Source organism: Salmo salar, chromosome ssa04 (genome assembly GCF_905237065.1).
Source record: "Salmo salar chromosome ssa04, Ssal_v3.1, whole genome shotgun sequence".
Taxonomy (NCBI): Eukaryota; Metazoa; Chordata; class Actinopteri; order Salmoniformes; family Salmonidae; genus Salmo; species Salmo salar.
The window spans coordinates 60225456-60240514 of NC_059445.1; the positions used below are offsets into that span (position 1 = coordinate 60225456).

General features: G+C 41.7%; 1 protein-coding gene across 1 annotated transcript; it reads left to right on the forward strand.

Annotated features, from left to right (window-relative positions):
- The first annotated feature begins 8935 nt into the window (after nucleotides 1-8935).
- LOC100196673 (malate dehydrogenase 2-1, NAD (mitochondrial)) lies at nucleotides 8936-15042 on the forward strand. The gene is given in 9 exon segments (NM_001141702.1): nucleotides 8936-9062; nucleotides 11927-12095; nucleotides 12216-12299; nucleotides 12404-12513; nucleotides 12919-13044; nucleotides 13528-13605; nucleotides 13990-14089; nucleotides 14204-14355; nucleotides 14527-15042. Coding segments are annotated over 9 exon segments (1017 nt in total). The 5' UTR covers nucleotides 8936-8996; the 3' UTR covers nucleotides 14659-15042.
- The last annotated feature ends 17 nt before the right edge of the window (nucleotides 15043-15059 follow it).

The window sequence follows — 15059 nt, forward strand, 5'->3', positions numbered from 1 at the left end:
TAGAACAATAGTGAAAATATCAAAACTATAATATAACACATATGGAATCATGTAACCAAACAAGTGTTAAACAGATCAAAATATATTTTGTATTTGAGATTCTTCAAATAGCCACACTTTGCCTTGATGACAGCTTTGCACACTCTTGGCATTCTCTCAACCAGCTTCATGAGGTAGTCACCTGGAATGCATTTCAATTAGGTGTGCCTTCTTAAAAGTTCATTTGTGGATTTTTTTCCTTCTTAATGCGTTTGAGCCAATCAGTTGTGTTGTGACAAGGTAGGGGTGGTATACAGAAGATAGCCCTATTTGGTAAAAGACCAAGTCCATATTATGGCAAGGACAGCTCAAATAAGCAAAGAGAAACGACAGTCCATCATTACTTTAAGACATGAAGGTCAGTCAATACGGAACATTTCAAGAACTTTGAAAGTTTCTTCAAGTGCAGTCGCAAAAACTATGATGAAACTGGCTCTCATAAGAACCGCCACAGGAATGGAATACCCCAAGTTACCTCTGCTGCAGAGGATAAGTTCATTAGAGTTACCAGCCTCAGAAATTGCAGACCCAATAAATGCTTCACAGAGTTCAAGTAACAGACAGACACATCTCAACATCAACTGTTCAGAGGAGTCTGTGTGAAGCAGGCCTTCCAGGTCGAGTTGCTGCAAAGAAACCACTACTAAAGGACACCCATAATAAGATGAGACTTGCATGGAACAAGAAACATGAGCAATGGACATTAGACCAGTGGAAATCTGTCCTTTGGTCAGAGTCCAAATTGGAGATTTTTGGTTCCAACCGGTGTGTCTTTGTGAGACGCGGTGTGGGTGAACGGATGATCTCCGCATGTGTATTTCCCACCGTAGAGCATGGATGAGGTGTTATGGTGTGGGGGTGCTTTGCTGGGGAAACTGTCTGTGATTTATTTTGAATTAAAGGCACACTTAACCAGCATGGCTACCACAGCATTCTGCAGCGATACGCCATCCTATCTGGTTTGGGCTTGGGACTATCATTTATTTTTCAACAGGACAATGACCCAACACACCACCAGGCTGTGTAAGGGCTATTTGACCAAGAAGAGTGATGGAAAGGTGTATCAGATGACCTGGCCTCCACAATCCCCCGACCTCAACAAAATTGAGATGGTTTTGGATGAGTCGGACTGTAGAGTGAAGGAAAAGCAGCCAACAAGCGCTTAGCATATGTGGGAACTCCTTCAAGACTGTTGGAAAAGCATTCCAGGTGAAGCTGGTTGAGAGAATGCCAAGAGTGTGCGATGCTGTCATCAAGGCAAAAGGTGGCTATTTGAAGAATCACAAATATAAAATATATTGTGATTTGTTTAGCACTTTTTTGGTTACTACATGATTCCATATGTGTTATTTCATAGTTTTGATGTCTTCACTGTTATTCACATTGTATAAAATAGTACAAATAAAGAAAAACCCATGAATGAGTAGGTGTTCTAAAACTTTTGACTGGTAGTGTATATACTAGGCGGTGTCAGAGGAAGGCCCAAAAAATTGTCAAAGACTCCAGTCACCCAAGTCATAGACTATTCTCTCTGCTACCGCATGGCAAGCGGTACCGGAGTGCCTAGTCTTAGTCCAAAAGGCTCCATAACAGCTTCTACCCCCAAGCCATAAGACTGCTGAACAATTAATCAAATGGCCACCTGGACTTTTTGCATTGACCCCCCCTGTTTTTACACCGTTTATTATATATGCATAGTCACAAATTACCTAAACTAACCTGTACCCCCGCACATTGACTTGGTACCGGTACACCCTGTACAGTGCATTCGGAAAGTATTCAGACCCCTTGACCTTTTCCACATTTTGTTACGATTTAAAAAAAATCCCCATCAATCTACACACAGTATGATGACAAAGTGAAATAAGTTTTGTAGACATTTTTGCAAATGTATTAAAAATGAAAAAAAAGATACCCATGTACATAAGTATTCAGACCCTTTGCTATGAGACTCAAAATTGAGCTCAGGTACATCCTGTTTCCATTGATCATCCTTGAGATGTTTCTACAACTTAATTGGAGTCCACCTGTGGTTAATTCAATTGATTGGACATGATTTGGAAAGGCGCACACCTATCTATATAAGGTCCCACAGTTGACAGTGCATGTCAGAGCAAAAACCAAGCAATGAGGTCGAAGGAATTGTCTGTAGAGCTCCGAGACAGGATTGTGTCGAGGCACAGATCTGGGGAAGGGAACCAAAACATTTCTGCAGCATTGATGGTCCCCAAGAACAGTGGCCTTCATCATTCTTAAATGGAAGAAGTTTGGAACCACCAAGACTCTTCCTAGAGCTGGCCGCCCGGCCAAACTGAGCAATCGGGGGAGAAGGGCCTTGGTCGGGGAGGTGACCAAGAAACCAATGGTCACTCTGACAGAGCTCCAGAGTCACTCTGTGGAGATGCGAGAACCTTCCAGGAGGACAACCATCTCTGCAGCACTCCACCAATCAGACCTTTATGGTAGAGTGGCCAGATGACAGTAAAATGCACATGACATCCCGCTTGAAGTTTGCCAAACGGCACCTAAAGGACTCTCAGACCATGAGAAACATGATTCTCTGACTTGTCAGGATTGAGGGTAAGAGGAATGGAGCAAAGTACAGAGAGGTCCCTGATGAAAACCTGCTCCAGAGCGCTCAGGACCTCAGACTGGGGCAATGGTTCACCTTCCAAGAGGACAATGACCCTAAGCACGCAGCCAAGACAACGCAGGAGTGGCTTTGGGAATAGTCTCTGAATGTCCTTGTGTGGCTCAGCCAGAGCCCGGACTGGAACCCGATGGAACATCTCTGGAGAGACCTGAAAATAGCTGTGCAGCGACGCTCCCCATCCATCCTGACAGAGTTTGAGAAGATCTGCAGAGAAGAATGGGAGAAATTCCCCAAATACAGGTGTGCAAAGCTTGTAGTGTCATATCCAAGAGATCAGTAAGCACTTCTGTAGCCAAATATCTTATGCATCCATTTGATTTTGTTGTTGCATTGAATGACTTGGTATGATGGTGCATTGATTTATACAGTTTAAAGATGTTATTTTTGCATTGTTGCCCAAAGTTTACCTTTAACATGGACAACATGCATGTGGTTATAAGAATAAAGATATCCAATTATTCCAATTAATTATTATTATTGTTTAACTTCACAAACAAAGTGAAAAACTCAACCCTGTCAGTCTCACAACCCTGTTATGATCAAACAAGTAAAGGTTGAATGTGACTGGGATTGTGTTTTTGGCTCAAAAGGGCCACTGCTCATCATGTGGTGAAGAACAGGAGACCACATTGCATGCATCAAATTAAAAAATTGCATATATTTGTGCGATTTAAAAAAAATATTTACTTATCAAAACTATCTTTATTCATGTAACAGAATTGAGTTGTTGAACTTGACGGCGCCAATCTAACAAATATATATATAAAAGAATGTGATAAGTTGCTTGTCTTTGCACCATATTGTTCAGAAGACTTGTATGATGTCACTTCTAGTTAATGTCACATAAGGATGAGCTCACTATTTTTATGGGGGGAGATTGGTTGGCGTAAAGGGGTTGAGGGTAGACTGAGGTACACAACTAATATTGCGATTTTAATCAATAATCATGTATTTATTTGGAAAAAAAATACCTTCTCAACAAAAGAGCACAAATAGATGTTTACATCAATGGCATTATCTGCAAATTGTATTAGTAATATCTTAAGTATAAATTCAGCGAAGGCCACAAAGGACATGACAAAAGGCTTTGTCGGTTAAAAACAAGATATTTTCTGATATTAAACATGAAACTAATGTTATGTTTCTTACACTTTTATATAAAAAAGCTTTTTAAATTCTATTTTGGTGACCCAATCCTTAAAATATACTTAAAAAGGTCAGAGGGACTCAAATCGTACCAGTTTCATGGAATGACCTGAGTAATGAGTAGGATTCTGTGTTTTCACATGCAAAAGTTATTGCCATCTGCCTTCCCAATTAAAACTAAGTAGTTTAGCGGGCCTCCGGAGTGGCGCAGTGGTCTAAGGCACTGCATCGCAGTGTTGCGGTGTAACTACAGCCTGGGGTTCGATCACAACCTGCCGTGACTGGGAGTCCCATAGGGCGGTGCACTATTGGCCCAGCGTTGTCCGGGTTAGGGTTTGGCTGGGGTGGCTTTACTTGGCTCAACGTGCTCTAGCGACTCCTTGTGGCGGGCTGGGCGCCTGCAGGCTGACGGCGCTCGTCAGTTGAATGGTGTTTCCTCTGACACATTGACGCAGGTGGCTTCCCGGTTAAGTGAGCGGGTGTTAAGAAGTGTGGCTTGGCGGGTCATGTTTCGGAGGATGCATGGCTCAACCTTCGCCTTTCCCAAGCCCGTTGGGGAGTTGCAGCGATGAGACAAGATCATAATCACGGAATTGGGAAGAAAAAGGGTGTAAAAATTACAAGGGGGAAAAAAGATTAGGTCGTTTTTGAAAATTCTAATATATTTAAAGATGCACTATACAGAAATCGCTCCGCCATTTCCTGGTTGCTAAAATTGTAATAGTTTGTCTAATTTCAGTTTGTGACAAAACAAGCAAGTATAATGTAGAGAATCATTGTACCATATAAACTGCTGTGAAATATATTTTCCATAACGGAAAATATACTGCTCAAAAAAATAAAGGGAACACTTAAACAACACATCCTAGATCTGAATGAAATAAATCATCTTATTAAATACTTTTTTATTTACATAGTTGAATGTGCTGACAACAAAATCACACAAAAAGAATCAATGGAAATCCAATTTATCAACCCATGGAGGTCTGGATTTGGAGTCACACTCAAAATTGAAGTGGAAAACCACACTACAGGCTGATCCAACTTTGATGTAATGTCCTTAAAACAAGTCAAAATGAGGCTCAGTAGTGTGTGTGGCCTCCACGTGCCTGTATGACCTCCCTACAATGTCTGGGCATGCTCCTGATGAGGTGGCGGATGGTCTCCTGAGGGATCTCCTCCCAGACCTGGACTAAAGCATCCGCCAACTCCTGGACAGTCTGTGGTGCAATGTGGCGTTGGTGGATGGAGCGAGACATGATGTCCCAGATGTGCTCAATTAGATTCAGGTCTGGGGAACGGGCGGGCCAGTCCATAGCATCAATGCCTTCCTCTTGCAGGAACTGCTGACATACTCCAGCCACATGAGGTCTAGCATTGTCTTGCATTAGGAAGAACCCAGGGCCAACCGCACCAGCATATGGTCTCACAAGGGGTCTGAGGATCTCATCTCGGTACCTAATGGCAGTCAGGCTACCTCTGGCGAGCACATGGAGGGCTGTGCGGCCCCCCAAAGAAATGCCACCCCACACCATGACTGACCCACCGCCAAACCGGTCATGCTGGAGGATGTTGCAGGCAGCAGAACGTTCTCCACGGCGTCTCCAGACTCTGTCACGTCTGTCACGTGCTCAGTGTGAACCTGCTTTCATATGTGAAGAGCACAGGGCGCCAGTGGCGAATTTGCCAATCTTGGTGTTCTCTGGCAAATGCCAAACGTCCTGCACGGTGTTGGGCTGTAAGCACAACCCTCACCTGTGGACGTCGGGCCCTCATACCACCCTCATGGAGTCTGTTTCTGACTGTTTGAGCAGACACATGCACATTTGTGGCCTGCTGGAGGTTATTTTGCAGGGCTCTGGCAGTGCTTCTCCTGCTCCTCCTTGCACAAAGGCGGAGGTAGCGGTCCTGCTGCTGGGTTGTTGCCCTCCTACAGCCTCCTCCACATCTCCTAATGTACTGGCCTGTCTCCTGGTAGCGCCTCCATGCTCTGGACACTACGCTGACAGACACAGCAAACTTTCTTGCCACAGCTCGCATTGATGTGCCATCCTGGATGAGCTGCACTACCTGAGCCACTAGTGTGGGTTGTAGACTCCGTCTCATGCTACCACTAGAGTGAAAGCACCGCCAGCATTCAAAAGTGACCAAAACATCAGCCAGGAAGCATAGGAACTGAGAAGTGGTCTGTGGTCCCCACCTGCAGAACCACACCTTTATTGGGGGGGGTCTTGCTAATTGCCTATAATTTCCACCTGTTGTCTATTCCATTTGCACAACAGCATGTGAAATGTATTGTCAATCAGTGTTGCTTCCTAAGTGGACAGTTTGATTTCACAGAAGTGTGATTGACTTGGAGTTACATTGTGTTGTTTAAGTGTTCCCTTTATTTTTTTGAGCAGTGTATTTTATTTTCAGCTGTTTGAAGCTGGTGTACAAAACCGAAAGTAAAAGAAGCAAAAATTCAACTTAAAAACGGGAAACATAGGACAGATCTCCACTTCTTAGACTTGCTGAAAATGAGAATGACAGTTCTATAACTCACTTTTATTTGTCAGGTCGCCCAAAAAGTTACATATAGTATTGCATCTTTAATGGAAAAGAGATGTTGTATGTTTCTGGATGATGCACCATAATGCCTCGTTGACAACATGACTGAGCAGCACAGATTACTGTTCGATTTCAGAAGGGTGGTCCTCCCTCACAGCTTTTGCCCGTTCACGTCACGGACTGGTCCCCCGCAATGCAGTATAATCAAATCCACCCAAGGCTACTCTCCATCTCCTGCCAAGGGTTCGACTACACCTACAGTATTGCTTTGGAACTGCAGCTTAACCGAATCACGAGCGAGAAAGACAATTCCTATTAATTGCTCCATAGAGAAGACTAATTAGAAAATTCCTAATAAGACACTTTAGTCATCACCTTTGTGCACAAAACAGCCATTGAATTATTCAGTGGACAGCTGAAGATAAACATTTTATATTTATGCTCTGAGGTCATGACCCCAGCTAGCCAGGGTGTGCCAGTTGGCTTGTTTAGTTGTCCACTGTACTCTGACAGAGCTCCCGGAGCATGTTTGCGCTATACTGGTGTCTGGCCTAGTGCGCAGGAAATGTAATCCCAGTAAGAAAGATGAAAGCAACCACGAAACCAAATGTATTGAGATCAAATGTCAGCCCAGTTTCACCTAGTTCCATCCTCTCCCACTACCCGCGACTGGACTTCCTCTCACTACTATATTTGGTGGTGAGAAAACATTCTAAAGGGATGATTAAGCTTTATAGCCCCTGTGACGTGTCTGGGTTACTTCTTCTGTCTGTGACCAAACAGTGGATGTCTTGGTGGCAGTCTATAGTTCTTATTATACCCAAAGATTATGGATATACTGACAGGATACATCTCTCAGCCCTAACAATGGGAGTTGTTGTCCACAAAGCAGCACGGTAGGCTGTTTAGCTCCCACCTATCCTTTCTCTGTATTGGTGGAAACATGTTATTATTCAAATATTTTTTGGAATATTCAATGAGGGTTGTTGACATCAACCTTATATATTCAATGGAGAGAGAAGCTATGCTACTACCCTCATACCATACATTTTTTGGCCATCGCGAGACAAATCCGATAGTGTTTTTCCTCAAAGTTTCCAGGATGTCACGTGTCCTACTTATATCAGTACACTCAAAAACGTAAGCATTTTCTGAAACTTCTATTCGATCAAATAAACCTCACTAAGCAAATAAGCCATTTGATTTTTGGTTGACCAAATTCGACACTCATTGACCTTCCATACGAAAACTCCTTGCTTGGTGGGCGAAACAACAAAAACACCACTTGCTGGAGGGAGACAGATTTTCCGCAGAGTTGGGCCTCTCTTCCTTTTCCTCTCTGTTATACCTCAGTGTCTCCTGTACTGGATTGGTTGAACAGTGCAGAAGAGAACCTCCCCTGACAGCTTTTTTTCTTCTCCTCAAGACCAGTGGTGGAGTTTGTTTTGAATGGAAATTTCACTTAAGGACCAATGGAATAGTCTAAAATGCTAAGATCTGGCCTACTACCTTTACTTGAGGAAATATATATAAGTGCCTTGCTCAGGGGAACAACGGCAGGTTGCACATGGGATTTTCATGCCAGCTTCCCTCCCACTGCCAACTCACTTCCTTCAGGTTTACTGGCCATCTTTCTATTGAATACTATAACGTGGTGTATGTGAATGTTCTACCTGCCTCCGTCCAAGGCCCGGGCTTTTGTGGCGCATGGAGTATAGTACTCACCTCTGCACTGCAGGATCATAGGATCAGGACTCTGAATAAGTTATTATGCTACATAACATAAGTACTTGTTCATTATATTCCATGGCAGTTTGATTGTCTCTGACAAAAAGTAAGGGTTGGGTTTTTGTTTTGGTGTTAATTGCCATATTTTGACCCATGGGTCAAAATGTATATACAGTCCATGGTCAAAAGTCCATTATTTGACATGTATTTTATCCGCATCATGGAAGTGCTGCATTCCTTCATTAAAAATAGAATGCATCCTAGAAGTCCTCAGACAACCCTCAGAAAGTGTTGTCATGTTGAGTTTCTTTCAAGACGACATTCAAGAAAAGTTGGATGATGCTTGATTCCCAATATACTAAATCGATATGATGGATCTGACAATGTAATGATAAACACAATATAGTAATAAGGTACTGCATAGCAGGTGTCATTCAAGACCTATTCTGCCTTGATGAAACACAATGCCCACGGGTCTGTAGCCCTACAGTATGTGATTAAAGATGCCAAACATTGTACATAAGTTGCAACAACATTTTATAAGATTTCCATTCCATCCTCTCTGGTTGCAATCACTAGCTAATCATCTTTACACTAAAAATAAACTCCAATCAATGCATCACGAAAGTGAAAGCGAATGAGGACCACTGGGCACGACGTCATAAAGTATGATTGATATTCCATTAGCCCAATCATAACCGGATGTTTTCATATCTTAACCAATCAAACTGCATACGGTACAGGAAGTAGGCTGTCCCTGATAGTTAAGATAGGTCGCTTTTGCAAGCGGTCTGTTTCGACCGGCCACAGAGGTAGAGGACGTTGGAGTCACTGTGAAGAGGATCAGGTATAAAGAATAGCCAACCCCTCCCTATCCAACATGTTTTCCCGCATTGCAAGACCCACAATTTGCATTGCTACCAGGAGCTTATCTACCTCCTCACAGGTAAATAATATATTTTCTGTCAGCTAAGAGATAGCTAGTAATAGCGTAAGTTAACTAGCTAAGGTTACTAACTAGCTAGCATGGCAGCGAGCTAGCTTGTCAGATGAGTTAGCCAGCTAACTAGCTACAGTAACTAGTTATAACTTGAAATGTCACACATACTTTGCATGAGTTGAGCCACATCAGAATGGTCTAGAGTGTTTAAAACGAGTCAATGTTATCAACTTTAGCTATACTTATAACGTTAGTTTAATTAATTGGCTAGCAGTAGCTGACTAGTAAGGATTTGTAAACGGTTGATAGCTGCTTCCGCTGCACTGTATAAGGTCAACTTGTCATGCTTGTTTTACTTTTAGAATTGGCAAAGGCAAGGCATGCGCAATTATGAGTGACAAAATAATACTATGGTAAAGGTGCTTTGATTGACAGACCAGTGTTTTGTCCAGTTATCTCGAGCTTGTCCTTCGTGACATGTTGGTAAACAATCTCCGATGGCCCATTCAAGTTAATGAATTATTAGGATTATTTGCCCAACTTCTTCCAAATCAGGTTTCTGCTAATTAATCCATATTTAACACACATTATGATATACTAAAACTACTGATAGTGTGCAATACAATATCTCAAGTATTTGCTACAAACGGTCTTAATTTAAACTCGTTTGAATTGAGTGTGTGTGTCAAAGACAAAATTAACACGATTGAAACATATTTGACAGTTTTGATCAATGTTAAAGATGTTCCTGAAGGTTGGCATTGGCAAGGATACAGTAGTATAATTCCACAACATTGATCAAGAAGTAACTTTTACCTTATTAAAATAATCAGAGCTGTTGAAAGATTCTGTGAACTTGTGTAGTGGTGGCTTACATTCTTTCTACAGCTTAATGAAGGTTAAATACTTTTTTTTTTAAATGATCCTTGAATCGCTCACTCTGAAATCCTGGCTTCTTGTGGCCAACCATGAATAGTCAAGAGGTTGAATCCATAAATAGTGTCCTGCCCTTTCTGTGAATGGTTTGTGGCCTACAAGAATACAGATGTAATTTTCAGGTGAAAGGTTTGTCCCTTTTTTGATATTAGCAAATTACAAGGATTGATTGTGCAAAGATTAACTGAGGCCTACATGAAACTTGAATTATAAACCTTGATCTAAAAGAGCCATCCTACAAAACCACCATTGAGTCTGTCTCATTCAAGCTTCTTGTTTGTAGTAGATGCACATCTATTCTACAATACAGTTTGTGCTGGAATTCTTCAGACATGCAGGAAATATGTTTGGTTGTGTGATTATGTCAGCAATATGACGTCGATAGTAAGGCTGACCCCATTTAGTCGATTGTTTGGTCGATATGCTGTTGCTCGACAGATTTGTAGTCAAGCAGTGGTAAATGTATAAAATAAATGTTATGGCACACGAGACACCTGTCTGATTCACGCCCGTCTGAGTGTACTAATCCATTGGAGGCCGTGGGTATCACCAGTAGTACATTTACCGTTAATTACCATCATTTCTAATCTAGAATGTTTGTTTGGCTACGGTAATTTCTGTTAATGCATTCAATATTATTACATTCTTACCGTTCTCATTGTAGGAGTGGACACATTGTTTGCAGAGCGCACAACCTAGGCTACACTTGTAAGAAAGAAAGTTTTGGTTGTCAATTTATTCATTGTCTTTGGTTTGGAATGCTCCTGTCAATCTTGAGTAAAAACACGCACCTGATTACACATAGGCCTAGGCTACCTGGCCTGCGGGCAAATGTAGGCTTATAAATGTGCATATTTGGAGATCTGATACAATTTCTGATTGTCTTAACTCACCATCACTGTGGAGCTTCTCAAAGTATTTTTTTATTTGCTTCAAACAGCAAGTAAACAAAGTTTGTTTTACATTCCATTGAGAATGACGGTAGTTCCTCAACGTAGCCTTTTAAAAATATATATTTTTCCAGCTCTCTTCCTATCGATAACCACTCTGCATGAAAGGGAAAATTAATGTCATGCTCTAATCTGGTGGAAAAGTCATAAAAAAGGCCTACCTGATTACTTATCACTTGCACAAATAGCCTACAGCTGTGTTTGTTTCTCAGGAGCTCACTGGTGCAGGAAACTGAGGGCCTGGAATATGTTATACATTGTTGCGCGTTTGCTAGCATGAGCTTTGGGCTAGACCAAGTTAAGTTGATACAATGTTTCAAGTTCCTTGCAGACAGGCTACTCGTAGCATTGTGACTTATAGGATATTTATTTTTATCAGGCTATTTTCTACCTGCAGGCTGCAATGTTTTTTTTTGTTGGCTTTATGGAGGCTATTTTTACATATTGGCAATAGAAGTTAATTTTAGTTTTGTATCATTTAGATATAATTTGTATTAACCACGTCATTGATTTTGAGATATGAAGACTTTATTATAAATGAAATGAAACTGTTCCATGAAAATGTACATGTGAAAATCCTATCTGGCACGCAGTTCAGTAGAAATGGTACGATAACTTGCCACTCCAAATGAAAAAGGTTGCCGATAGCTGGTGTAGCCTATTACCGGCAACTTCAGGAGCATAACGGCTGAGAAGGCCAGCAGCAGCGGGAGGAAGATGAGCGGAAAGTTTTTTGATCTCTGGCTATATTGATCTCTGGCTCTCTCTTTAGTAATTTGAGTATTCATTTTTAATCGCAGCGCTTAAAGCATCAGACAAGCTCAGTAGCCTACATATAGTTGATTTTATTCAAACATATATGGAAAATATATATGGAAAAATACACGCTTAAAAATTTCGACCAATCTCTTGGTGGACCAATATTTTTTTTGCCAGGGACAGCACTATTAGAGAGTCAGTGAAATTGTCTCTCATCCCTCTCAGAACAATGCCAAGGTGGCAGTGCTGGGTGCGTCCGGCGGTATTGGCCAGCCTCTCTCACTGCTCCTGAAGAACAGTCCTCTGGTAGGCGAACTGTCTCTCTTTGACATTGCCCACACACCTGGAGTGGCAGCTGACCTCAGCCACATCGAGACCAGGGCCCACGTTACTGGTAAGACACCTTCGTGTTGTACATCAGCTTCACTACTAAAGTCTTAATACTGTATAGTAAAATGATTGTGAAAATGTCCCTTTGGTTTATCTAATTAAATGATGATGATTCCTTCACTAGGTTACATGGGTCCAGACCAGTTGGACGCTGCACTGAAAGGCTGTGATGTCGTTGTCATCCCCGCTGGTGTTCCAAGAAAACCTGGTAAGTTTACCCAAGTTGACAATCGGATTCATAATGAAGAACATCATGCTTGCTTTCAATTGGAAGTGTTACACACATTACATTTAAAAATACAATTCTTCCAGGCATGACCCGTGATGATCTGTTTAACACTAATGCCACCATCGTGGCCACTCTGGCTGATGCTGTTGCCCGCAACTGCCCCGAAGCCATGATCTGCATCATCGCCAACCCTGTGAGTACACCACTACCTCTTATCCAGAATTAACTCAAGCTCCTGGCGACTCGCATTACTCTAGAGCAGCTCAGACGTCTATACAGTCGGATACCTTGGTGTTGGAGAAAAGCAATTTTTTGTTGCGAAAGAGAAGGTAGCACTGACTTTCAGGAATGGGGGTAAAGGGCTTAATTTGAAAGGCAATTTATTTTCCATGCCAGCTCTGTTTAGGTCACTGATTTGTTTTGGTGCTTCAGTCACCACAATGTTTAATGATACAAGATCTCATTTGATCTTGTTCAATGATAAATGCTTAAATATTCCATTGATTGTGTAATGGCTGTGTAGTGTACATCAGAAGGTAAATGCCAGTGATGGTAACATGTGGTTTGAAATAGCTGACAGTTTTTGTTTCATCCATAGGTCAACTCTACTATTCCAATCACATCAGAGGTGATGAAAAAGTATGGTGTCTACAACCCCAACAGAGTGTTTGGAGTCACAACATTGGATATCGTCAGAGCCAACGCATTTGTCGCAGAGCTGAAAGTAAGCTACAGAGGATTGAGGACCTCAAACATTCCTAATGCGCCCTATACTCACCCTCTATACCTTTGACACACAGGAGTGATCTCAAAGTTCATGGGCGTATCACCCTGAACGGAACAAAGCTTATGTTTGTATCTTACAGATGACTGTGGAAGAGTAGATAAACACTGCGTGACAAAGCAAAAACATTCACACCTCCTAGAGTTGGAATTGTCTACTTTGTAGTTTGCTCAGAGCAAGGCTCTAAATGTGCTTGGGTGCATTCTATACAACGTTTGTATTGTAATAGGCTTATGTTGTAGGGAATGTCTCGACTTAAATATTTGGTTGTCACCATGATCCAACTGCATAACATTTAATTATAATTTTTATTTTTTTTACATTTTCCTTCAGTTAATGCTAGCCAGCTAGTATACACTCATTGATTATTGCATAATGAGTGGCAAGGCAAGATGGCTGACTGTTTGGTGTTTCATATTGCAGGGCCTTGACCCAGCACGTGTCAATGTACCAGTGATTGGAGGTCATGCAGGAAAGACCATTATTCCTCTCATCTCACAGGTAAGAATAAGGGCCTTTTCACAGAAAAAACTAATCCAATACCTGAATGATTGCCTTGCAATGCCACCAGTAGGACTAAATCTTAATCTAATAATAAAAATGACGCACATTTGTGATTATTTAGGGCTTTGAGCTGATATCTGATATGCTGCCCCTGTTTTCGGGAACCCTTTTTTATGGCTCCCTCTAGTGTTTGTAACATCAAAGTGAATGAGTTGTCCTACAGTGGGAGCCCGTGATTCAATATATCTTAGTCTGTGGCTTTAAGAAATTCCTAATTCATGGTCATTTTAAAATTCAGTTGGAAAAGGAATAGTATAAGGTTCAACATGAACAAGGCTTTCCCTGTGAATAACTCTACACCTTGCACATGCCGCTCTGTAGGCAACACCCAAAGTGGAGTTCCCAGCCGACCAGCTGTCTGCTCTGACCGCTAGGATCCAGGATGCTGGTACTGAGGTTGTGAAGGCCAAGGCTGGAGCAGGTAGGCAGTGTTACATGAAGGACTGACTGATTCTCAATGAAAACTGTCCTTTAAACTTAACTCATGTTTGAACCACTCTGATGAGCTCTAACTGGCTAACCTTTGTGTGTTCAGGCTCTGCTACGCTGTCCATGGCCTACGCTGGGGCTAGGTTCACCTTCTCTGTCCTGGATGCCATGAACGGAAAGGATGGAGTTGTAGAGTGTGCGTACGTAAGGTCAGAAGAGACCGAATGCAAATACTTCTCCACACCTCTCCTCCTCGGGGTAAGTCCTACACCACCTTATAAACAGGTTTCTAAGTTGGAGACTGAAATTTCACCTTCTGCTTATTGTTGATATTAATGCTGTACTTGTACTTAATTCAGGTTCCTATTTGAATGACACTACTTTGACAATCTGAAGTGGTAACCAGAAGGAATATTTTTGTTCTTTTAGAAACACGGAATTGAAAAGAACCTTGGCCTGGGCAAGCTGTCAGCCTTTGAGGAGAATCTGGTGGCTGATGCCATTGGTGAGCTGAAGGGCTCCATCAAGAAGGGCGAGGATTTTGTTGCTAACATGAAGTGAGCAAAGTTTGAATCTGTCGTTATTTATATTGTCCAGTCACTTAAAATGGCACCAAGGTCTCTCCAAAGTCCAAGTTTCATCATGCCTGATGACGAAATAGCTGTTATCAGAAATGTTAACTGATCAGAAATGTTAATAACGCTATCAATAAACAGTTGACCTTACATCTTGCACTGGATCAATGTATGTTTGAGAGATTTCTCAAACTTGTAATTCTTACATAGATGTTGAAATGACTCCTGTTTGCAATCTAGATTGTCAAAGTAGGCATGGAATTATTTGTAAAGTGCATGGAATTATTTGTAAAGTAGTATTTTGTCTTTGCCCATCAACCCAGAACTATGCTTGTGGCTTTTTCCAAAGGTATAAAGACATCTCTACACCATTTACATTTTGGGTTT